The 11,775-nt window shown below is 41.4% G+C and overlaps 1 protein-coding gene across 1 annotated transcript in view; it reads right to left on the bottom strand.

Annotated features, from left to right (window-relative positions):
- The window catches only part of SOAT2 (sterol O-acyltransferase 2), a 57,550-nt gene that overhangs the window by 27,951 nt on the left and 17,824 nt on the right, over window positions 1–11,775 (bottom strand). The window contains exon 4 of the mRNA XM_075851061.1: window positions 2,089–2,148. Coding sequence (XP_075707176.1) covers window positions 2,089–2,148 — 60 coding nt within the window. The remainder of the gene's footprint in view (window positions 1–2,088; window positions 2,149–11,775) is intronic.

Raw genomic sequence — 11,775 nt, 5'->3', positions numbered from 1 at the left:
CTCCTGTCAGTATGTGTCTCACCCCTGCCCCCTCCCGCAACTTTCCGTCCCCATGGGGTTCAGACTCTTAGGCTATATGGGGCCCTGAAATTTATGATAGCGGCCCTGGCTGCGGTCATTGTGCCATAAAATGTGTTGAAATTGACTCCAATTTTTGTTTCTATTTAGCATGGCGTATGAAACGTCAGTCTAACAAATTCCCCCTTTGTCTCCTGGTCTCCTTTTCAGCCTACAAGTCTGCATGATTACATCTGCATGTTTTCGTCCCCATGTTCCAGTCAGTGTGAATGTCCTCATGTTGTCATACAAATTCTGCAAGGCGTGCGCAGATAGAGAAAGACAAGCAGAGCCCACTCTGTGCAGTCACACCCACACCAAAGACATACTCACCAACATTTAAATCCCCAAAATTGGGATGTTTAAGCCCCGCCCAACCCGAAACGCTCTAAAATGGTTTGAAACGCCTACTTCCTCCACACTCATTTGCATAAACTCCACCCCTTTTTTGATCTTGCAAAAAATAAAAAAACGTACTGCTGATAGAGCAGAGAGTTGAAGGAACTGTAGTATTATGGTAAGAATGTCCTAGCAGGCCTCTTCCTAGATATTTCCTATTATAATGTTGAAAAGTCAGCAGAGCTTACACAGATTAGGCTCTATTAACATCACTACAACATATACCATACATACATCATACATATACCATACATATATCATACATATACCATGCATTTAGATCGGTGTGCCAATTGACTTTCATTATAAAAAAAAATGCCATCATACAGTGCTGTGAAAAATTCTTCTTCTTTTGCATATTTGTCACACTTGAATGTTTCAGGTCATCAAACTACTTTTAATATTAGACACAGATAAGGATTGTGTGTTTACTTGGGTTATTTTAGATGATGATTTTATTTATTACAGGAAAAATGCTGTTCAGCCCTACCTGGCCCTATGTGAAAAAATGATTGCCTTCTTAACTGGTTGAATTAGTAGCAAACAAAATTCAATTAACAATTGGGTTCTATTTCACTACCCACACCCAGGCATGATTTCTGCCGGACCTGTTGAATCTAAACATCACTTACATAGAACCTGTCTGGCAATGTGAAGCCGGCTAGAAGGTCTCAAAAAAGGAGCAAATTAAGCCATGTACTAAAGAGAATCAAATACAGATGCCAAACAAAGTTATTGAAATCTACCAGTCTGGAAAGGGTCACATAGCCATTGCTAAAGCTCTGGGACTCCAGTGAACCACAGTGAGAGAAATTATCCAGAAATGGAAAAAATTTAGAACAGTGGTGAATCTTTCTTGGGAGTGGCCGGCCTACAAAAATTTCACCAAGAGCGCATCAATGACTCATCCATGAGGTCACAAAAGAACCCAGATGAGCATCCTAAGAACTGCCCACCTCACTTGCCTCAGTTAAGGTCAATGTACACAACTCAACAATAAGAAAGACATTGGGAAAAAATGGCATCCATGGGAGAGTTGCAAGGCGCAAACCACCGCTGACCAAACAGAATGCAGAGGCTTGTCTCACATTTGCCAAAAAAAATCTAGATGACCCCCAAGACCTTTGGGATAATATTATGTGGACTGATGAGTCAAAAGTGGAACGTTTTGAAAGACATGGGTCTTATTAATCCAGGCATAAAGCTAACACTGCATGACACCATAAGAACGTCATACCAAGAGTCAAACATGGTGCTGGTAGTGCGATTGTCTGGGGCTGTTTAGCTTCTCCAGGATAGATTTTAAATAAATTTTTATACTTAATAAATGGAATGATCATTTAAAAGCTGCATTTTGTGTTTACTTGTGTAGTCTTTATCTTATATTAAAATAAGTTGTATGAGCTGAAACATTTAAAATGTGACAAATTAAAAAAAATAAAAAATTGAGTGATAGGCAAATAGTTTTTCACAACACTGGAAGTATATTTGCGTTACTGAATAGCACAACAGGCTTTCAGTATGCTCTTAAAACCATGTCAGGCAACAGACCTCAAAAGGATCACTGCACAGAAAAGACTAAAAGTAGGTGGTAAACCTATTCCAAAGTTGTGACAAAATAATTACACTTACTCCAGCAGTGATGCTTGCTGCAGAAAAACTTTTTTCCTTTCCGTTACCGGCTCATGGGGTCTGAAATATAAAGAAACCAATGAAAGCATTTGCTGATGGTATACAAACTATATACTAAAGAAATAATATAAGAGTCATACGACCTATATCAATTGCAGTTCCAGTTTTTGGTTTACAATGTACGTACAAAGGCTCCATTGTCCGACAGAGGCCAAAGGAGTGTCTTTTTTGCACAGTTATATATAGGGAGAACTAACTATATGGCACAATTTTAAATGGGGCTACTTACTATAGGATAATTTGAGGGGCACCATATGCAAGGTGCTTTTTTATTTTGGATTACTCTATGGCGCTATTTCTTGTGGGGTATATTGGGGAGCAGTAGCTGTATGGTACTATTTACTGTGGGCTACTGGGTATGTGGCAATATTTTCAGGAGCACTATATGTGGCACTGTTTTAAGGAGGAAGTATTTTGGGGGCACTATTTGCATGGCAAAATTATATTTGAGGACACTATCTGTATTGCACTATTATTTTGGGGAACTATATTTACTATTTATGCAGTACAGTATTTGGGAATAGTTGGCAGCAGAAAAGGCACACTATTGGGGTAAGCCACAGTATTAGGGGTTGCAACAGGATAGGAATATTAAACAGGGATGCAGGATGGGGAATTTGTGTTGCTATAGCGGGTAGGGATGTGTTGGTTAAAGCAAGAAACCAAAGATGTCTGTCTGGCAAACTTGGCAGCCGCAAATAATATCTCGTGCAAGTAGTCATGGCGGTCTGGGCCGGACGGAGAGAAAAATGGAAAGTGAACTACTCCAATCAGAGAAGACGTCACCTGTGACTCACTGAATTTAAATGTAATTTAGTCTGTCTTTGACGGAGTCTGATCAGAACAGTTTTCATTTTACCAGTCTGCAACATGATGTTATTCTGTAGACTACTTGTGTGGTATCTGACCACTATATGCAGGGGCGTAAGGATTGCATTCACAGATTGCTCGCCAGTAGCCTGGATCCCCAGGCAAGCGCTGCTGACTATGGTGCCCTGCCACTTACCAAGTCACAGGCTGTTGAAGGCCTATGGCGTACTAGAGGTGTGAAAGATGTCAGTTTCCCAGCTCAGCACACAGCGCAATGCGATATTTGTTCCTTGTATTGTGGTATTATTTGGTGACTATAGGACTATTATTTAGAGGTATATTATCATAATACTTAGAAATTTGTCTTATAGCTACGTCGTGTATATATATCAGACGTAGCCATAAGACAATTTTCTAAGTATTATGATAATATACCTCTAAATAATAGTCTTATAGTCCCCAAATATATATATATATATATATATATATATATATATATATATATATATATATATATATATATATGTATATACATACAGTGAAGGAAATAAGTATTTGATCCCTTGCTGATTTTGTAAGTTTGCTCACTGTCAAAGACATGAACAGTCTAGAATTTTTAGGCTAGGTTAATTTTACCAGTGAGAGATAGATTATATATATATAAAAAAAAAGAAAATCACATAGTCAAAATTATATATATTTATTTGCAATGTGCACAGAGAAATAAGTATTTGATCCCCTACCAACCATTAAGAGTTCAGCCTCCTCCAGACCAGTTACACGCTCCAAATCAACTTGGTGCCTGCATTAAAGACAGCTGTCTTACATGGTCACCTGTATAAAAGACTCCTGTCCACAGACTCAATTAATCAGTCTGACTCTAACCTCTACAACATGGGCAAGACCAAAGAGCTTTCTAAGGATGTCGGGGACAAGATCATAGACCTGCACAAGGCTGGAATGGGCTACAAAACCATAAGTAAGACGCTGGGTGAGAAGGAGACAACTGTTGGTGCAATAGTAAGAAAATGGAAGACATACAAAATGACTGTCAATCGACATCGATCTGGGGCTCCATGCAAAATCTCACCTCGTGGGGTATCCTTGATCCTGAGGAAGGTGAGAGCTCAGCCGAAAACTACACGGGGGGAACTTGTTAATGATCTCAAGGCAGCTGGGACCACAGTCACCAAGAAAACCATTGGTAACACATTACACCGTAATGGATTAAAATCCTGCAGTGCCCGCTAGGTCCCCCTGCTCAAGAAGGCACATGTACAGGCCCGTCTGAAGTTCGCAAATGAACATCTGGATGATTCTGAGAGTGATTGGGAGAAGGTGCTGTGGTCAGATGAGACTAAAATTGAGCTCTTTGGCATTAACTCAACTCTCCGTGTTTGGAGGAAGAGAAATGCTGCCTATGACCCAAAGAACACCGTCCCCACTGTCAAGCATGGAGGTGGAAACATTATGTTTTGGGGGTGTTTCTCTGCTAAGGGCACAGGACTACTTCACCGCATCAATGGGAGAATGGATGGAGCCATGTACCGCCAAATCCTGAGTGACAACCTCCTTCCCTCCACCAGGACATTAAAAATGGCTCGTGGCTGGGTCTTCCAGCACGACAATGACCCGGAACATACAGCCAAGGCAACAAAGGAGTGGCTTAAAAAGAAGCACATTAAGGTCATGGAGTGGCCTAGCCAGTCTCCAGACCTTAATCCCATCGAAAACTTATGGAGGGAGCTGAAGATCCGAGTTGCCAAGCGACAGCCTCAAAATCTTAATGATTTACAGATGATCTGCAAAGAGGAGTGGGCCAAAATTCCATCTAACATGTGTGCAAACCTCATCATCAACTACAAAAAACGTCTTACTGATGTGCTTGCCAACAAGGGTTTTGCCACCAAGTATTAAGTCTTGTTTGCCAAAGGGATCAAATACTTATTTCTCTGTGCACAATGCAAACAAATATATATAATTTTGCCAATGTAATTTCTGTTTTTTTTTTTTATATAATCTATCTCTCACTGGTAAAATTAACCTAGCCTATAAATTCTAGACTGTTCATGTCTTTGACAGTGGGCAAACTTACAAAACCAGCAAGGGATCAAATACTTATTTCCTTCACTGTATATATATATATATATATATATATATATATATAAATTTGGGGGGTAAACATGTCTTGAGGCTTGTGCCTCTGATCCTATTAGACCCTTACAATGTGCCTGGAGCCTGCGGGTCTGAGAAGCAAACTGCAAGAAAAGTTTGCACTGTGGCCCATAGGACTCTAGTTATGCTATATGGTCACTGTATTAAGTCTCGGTATGGTGGGAATATTAGTATTCGTATTGTGTTTTTCACTCGGCACAGTATGGTGGTATTATTCGGTCACTGTATAGTGGTATTATTAAGTCACTATAAGGTGGTATTATTCAGTCAATGTATGGTGGTATTATTAAGTCACTATAAGGTGGTATTATTCAGTCAGTGTATGGTGGTATTATTCAGTCACTGTATGGTGGTATTATTCAGTCACTGTATGGTGGTATTTTTCAGTCACTGTATGGAGGTATTTTTCAGTGTATGGTGGTATTACTCAGTCACTATAAGGTGGTATTATTCAGTCAGTGTATGGTGGTATTATTAAGTCACTATAAGGTGGTATTATTCAGTCAGTGTATGGTGGTATTATTCAGTCAGTGTGTGGTGGTATTATTGTCAGTGTGTGGTGGTATTATTCAGTCAGTGTGAGGTGGTATTATTCAGTCAGTGTGTGGTGGTATTATTCAGTCAGTGTGTGGTGGTATTATTTAGTTAGTGTATAGTGGTATTACTTAGTCAGTGTATTGGCCTTTACATTTACAGATCATGCGTCCAATAACTATTATTTTTACAGCAGGATGATTGATCTTCTCCTTTATGAATACTGGCCAATTATCATTACGATCTCCCAAAAATGAGCAGATCGTGACAATAATTGCCAAGTGTAAATGGGCCTTTTATGGGGCATATCCAGTCTCCGTGCCTAGGGCACATATACCATGGGTTGTATCGCACTCTGCCTTGTAACACGCTTTGTCTACGTAACCTTATCCCCATAACATATATTTCTAAATTGCACATCCCATTTACTCTGAAAAAGCCCTTAAAAAGAAAGTCTCCTGTTATATTTAACGCACTTTTTCATCACATGAGACATGATTTATGTCAATTGTGTTATTACCAGTTATTTTTCTTGTTTCTTTTTGTTTTCAATTGTGACCTTTGATTAGATAGATAGCATAGATATAGGCAATTCCTGTTTTCGGTCATGCCTTCTCCCTTGCATCTAAAATTAATAGGCCTAGAAAAATCATAATTCCAAATTGTCTGTTTCCGTCACTTGATATAATGGGATCATCATCTACACAGCTGAAAGCCATCATATTAGAATAAATAATGTCATCGTGATTATATCTTGTAATGCTTTTCAAACTGCTTAACTCATAAGTAAGATAAATTTGGAAAAATAAACAGGTCACTAATATTTCATATTTATTATTTAAACCATAAATATACGCGACTCAATGACTTACACAGTGGTTTTCTCCCTGAAAAAAGTAAATATATCACCAATAAACATAAATGCTAGAGCTGCCCTCATCTGTAAAGTGGTTAAAAATTATATTCAGCCTTCTCTTAGTTAAAGGAGTTGTCTGACATAACGTTCGGTTATGCCACCAATGTCCAACCCACGGCCCCATGATCATTAGAATGAAGTTGCAGAAATGCTTGGAAAGTGCCATGCCATTTAGTCTCCTGTCCACATGGTTTGGCTTTTTTAAGGTGTCCGGACACTGACTATATTGGGCAGGGTCAAGCAATGTGACAACTCCTTGCAATCCCTTTCTAGGAAATGAATGTGGCTGCCATTAAAGCTCCCATAGGGATGTCACACTTCCTTGCACAACTAGGCAGATTTACTGTTCAGAATTTTGGGAACGATAGAGGACAAGCCCCATGGGATTTGTAAAGGCAGCCATACACATTTCCAGAAAAAGCTAAATCCAATCATTCTGTTCAGATGTTTAAGAACTTGATAGTAGAGCAAAACTGAGGAATATGTTAGGGGTTTTCCAATGCAGTGATGTGTCCATGGTAAGTTTCAGAGACAAGAGTTTTGTTTTCCATATGTCGCCCCTAAATAACCCCTATTTAAACTCCAAAAAAATCCCCTTGAAATATACTTTATTATTTTAACTGAATTGTATCTTGAAGTGTTAAGGTTAAAAAAAACCTACAAAACAAAATACATTGAGGCCGGATTCAGACGAACGTGTTTTGCGTCCGTGCCGGCCGCGTGGTTTTCACGCGGCTCGCGCGGACCTATAAAAGTCTATGGGGCAGTGCAGACAGTCCGTGAGTTTTGCTCAGCGTGAGTCCGCTGAAAAAAACTCACGACATGTTCTATATTTAGGCGTTTTTCGCGCATCACGCACCCATTGAAGTCAATGGGTGCGTGAAAATCACGCATGTCACACGGAAGCACTTCCGTGCGAAAAGCGTGATTCGCGCAACAGCTGTCAAACTTTGAATGCAAACAGAAAAGCACCACGTGCTTTTCTGTTTACAAACATCCAAACGGAGTGTAATAATGATGGCGGCGGCGCGAAAATCTCGCAGCCGCGCATCATACACTGAGGAGACACGCAGCTGTCAAGTGCCTTTTGCGCACACAAAACGCCGCTATTTTTGCGTGCGCAAAACGCACCGGCTCGTCTGAATCTAGACTGAAGGTTACAAAACATCAGCATCTAATATATTCACACTGACTTGGTTTTCAGATAGCTATATCCTATTGTTTAGACACCATAGAAACATTGTATATTATAAATCATAAAATGTATCACGTTGTCTAGTCAGATTTTGTTACTTAGACCAAAATGTAATACGGCACATTTATGTGCCCGTAAAGCAGCCGCAAACGTCTAATGACCCAAAATAACAGCATCATAGATCGTAATACAGGAGCAGTGTTTCATATCATGCTCATGTGATAGATTGTGTTCATGAACTTTACTTACATAAAACAACTGCTCACAAAAAAAGTTTGCCTCTTATTTGGCACAATCAAGGCGCAGCTTTTTAGATGGTGCAGAGGTAGCAGTTGTAACCTGCTTGTAGTACCACACACATTTTCTGTCCATTAGCTACACCCCCTGCTACATAGGTTAAAGGGGTATTCCGGTTACTTGAAACAATATATATATAACTTTACAAAATATAAAAGTCTCAAATTGGTCCTAATAAGCCATTTAGTAGCGTTCTGTTATTATAAAAATAATTTTATAGTACCCTAATTTTGTCGTTTGGCCTCACTAATAACCACTGGCGTAGCTATAGGGGTCGCAGCGGTCGCAATTGCAACCGGGCCCCGAAGCCAGGGGGGTCCACAGCCCCCCCCGCACCACATCAATAAAAAGTTACTATAGTAACTCGGGCCGCGGACCCCTGTTACTATAGTAACAGACTGTACTTACCTTCCTGGTTCCGGATCGCAGCGGAGGTCCTGACGTCAAGCGCTGTGCGCAGCGCATGACGTCACAGCGCTATGCGCCGCGCACAACATCGAGAGGACAGAACTTCCGCCGCGGCTGAAGAGGAAGGTAAGATTAGTAGCCCTGACTGGCGGGGTCCGACTCCCGGGACCCGCCAATCAGCTGTTTTGAAGGGGCCGCAGCACTCGTACGAGAGCTGTTTCCCCTTCATTCCGGTCACACTGTGAATCGGTGTCGGCGATTCACAGTGTGAGTGAGTAGTGAAATGAAGGGGAAGCAGCTCTCGTACGAGTGCTGCGGCCCCTTCAAAACAGCTGATTGGCGGGTCCCGGGAGACGGACCCCGACACATCAGCTATTGATGGCCTATCCTGAGGATAGGCCATCAATGTTTAGGGACTGCACAACCCTTTTAAGCCTACGATGTAGCAGGCTTAGAGGGCCCATTAGACAGGATCACCGATTGTGTGATCCTGTCTGCTGGGCCCTGTATCTAAGCCAATCAAATGGTAGGCTTAGATACATGGCCCATGTGTGATCCTTTCTGATGGGCCCTGTATATAAGCCTACCACACTGTAGGCCTAGATACAGGGCACCAGCACACAGTAATCTTATACTGTATAAGATTACTGTCTGCTGGACCCTGTATCTAAGCCTACCTTGTGGTAGGCTTAAATACAGGGTCCCACAGACAGTATCACACATGGGCCCTGTATCTAAGCCTAACACTTTTTTTTATTTCAATAAAATATTTTTTCTATGTCTTTGTGTTTTTTTTTAAACTATATTACTACCGCCTTAGTAATGGCCGCCGGCTGATTGACAGCGTCCATTACATAGTTACATAGTTACATAGTTTGTACGGTTGAAAAAAGACACATGTCCATCAAGTTCAACCAAGGGATGGGAAAGGGGAAGTGGGATGGGAAAGGGATTGCTAAGGCGGGGCTTAGTGTTAGCCGGTGCAGAGGCAAACACTAACCCCCTTTATTACCCCGGTACCCACCGCCACCAGGGGTGCTGGGAAGAGCCGGGTACCATCCAGTACTTGACCATCTGTAGTGATGGTCGGCCACTGAGGTGACCGCAGGCTGGTATTATCAGAAGGGGAAAGGCCAAAAACAGTGGCCCTTCCCACCCTGGTAATGCTAGGCTGCTGCTGCTTTATTGTATCTGGCTGGTTATGAAAAATGGGGGGGACCCCACGTCATTTAAAAAAAATAAAATAAAAAATAATTGGAAAGAACGATGTGGGGTCCCCCCCAATTTTCATAACCAGCCAGATACAACACAGCAGCAGCAGGCAACATTACCAGGGTGGTAGGTGCCACTGTTTTTGGCCTTCCCCAGCCTAATACTACCAGCCTGCGGCCGCCCCGGTGCCTAACCGTCACTACAGATGGTCGGGTACTGGTTCGTACCCGGCTCTTCCCAGTACCCATGGTGGCGGTGGGTACCGGGGTAATAATGGGGGTTAGTGTAGCCTCTGCACCGGCTAACATTAAGCCTCGCCTTAGTAATGGAGGTTGTCAATCAGCCAGCGGCCATTACTAAGGCGGTAGTAATAAAGTTTAAAAAGATACAAGCACATAGAAAAAATATTTTATTGAAATAAAAAAACACAACCCCCATTAACCATTTTATTGAGAATAAAAAAACGCTGTCATTGAAGTCCTCGTATCCGAAGTCCAACAACCGAACCTGTAAAAAAACACAAACACACAAAAATAATCAGTAACACATAAAGAAGCAAAATTATTATTCTTACCTTTCCTGGAGCCGCAATGTCAGCGAGCTGAGTCCTGCATCTAATCCGATCATGTGTGATACTGGCTGCTGGGCCCTATATCTAATCCAATCATGTGTGATACTGTCTGCTGAGCCCCTGTATCTAATCCTATAATGTGTGATACTATCTTCTGAGCCACTGTATCTAATCCTATCATGTGTGATACTGTCTGCTGAGCCACTGTATCTAATCCTATCATGTGTGATACTGTCTGCTGAGCCACTGTATCTAATCCTATCATGTGTGATACTGTCTGCTGAGCCACTGTATCTAATCCTATCATGTGTGATACTGCCTTCTGAGCCACTGTATCTAATCCTATCATGTGTGATACTGTCTGCTGAGCCACTGTATCTAATCCTATCATGTGTGATAATGTCTGCTGAGCCACTGTATCTAATCCTATCATGTGTGATACTGTCTGCTGAGCCACTGTATCTAATCCTATCATGTGTGATACTGTCTGCTGAGCCACTGCATCTAATCCTATCATGTGTGATACTGTCTGCTGAGCCACTGTATCTAATCCTATCATGTGTGATACTGTCTGCTGGGCCCTATATCGAATCCAATCATGTGTGATACTGTCTGCTCAGCCACTGTATCTAATCCTATCATGTGTGATACTGTCTTCTGAGCCACTGTATCTAATCCTATCATGTGTGATACTGTCTGCTGAGCCACTTTATCTAATCCAATCATGTGTGATACTGTCTGCTGAGCCACTGTATCTAATCCAATCATGTGTGATACTGTCTGCTGGGCCCTATATCTAATCCAATCATGTGTGATACTGTCTACTCAGCCACTGTATCTAATCCTATCATGTGTGATACTGTCTGCTGAGCCAATGTATCTAATCCTATCCATAGTTTATAGGGTCATAGTGCTATAGATATGCTGTCTCCTATACACACTTTTTTTTTTGGGCGGACACATACAGTGAAGGAAATAAGTATTTGATCCCTTGCTGATTTTGTACGTTTGCCCACTGTCAAAGACATGAACAGTCTAGAATTTTTAGGCTAGGTTAATTTTACCAGTGAGAGATAGATTATGTAAAAAAAAAAAAAAAACACATTGTCAAAATTATATATATTTGTTTGCATTGTGCACAGAGAAATAAGTATTTGATCCCTTTGGCAAACAAGACTTAATACTTGGTGGCAAAACCCTTGTTGGCAAGCACAGCAGTCAGACATTTTTAGTAGTTGATGATGAGGTTTGCACACATGTTAGATGGAATTTTGGCCCACTCCTCTTTGCAGATCATCTGTAAATCATTAAGATTTCGAGGCTGTCGCTTGGCAACTCGGATCTTCAGCTCCCTCCATAAGTTTTCGATGGGATTAAGGTCTGGAGACTGGCTAGGCCACTCCATGACCTTAATGTGCTTCTTTTTGAGCCACTCCTTTGTTGCCTTGGCTGTATGTTTTGGGTAATTGTCATGCTGGAAGACCCAGCCACGAGCCATTTTTAATGTCC

Source organism: Rhinoderma darwinii, chromosome 2 (genome assembly GCF_050947455.1).
Source record: "Rhinoderma darwinii isolate aRhiDar2 chromosome 2, aRhiDar2.hap1, whole genome shotgun sequence".
NCBI classification, from domain to species: Eukaryota; Metazoa; Chordata; class Amphibia; order Anura; family Rhinodermatidae; genus Rhinoderma; species Rhinoderma darwinii.
This window is presented reverse-complemented; position numbering and strand designations above follow the sequence as displayed.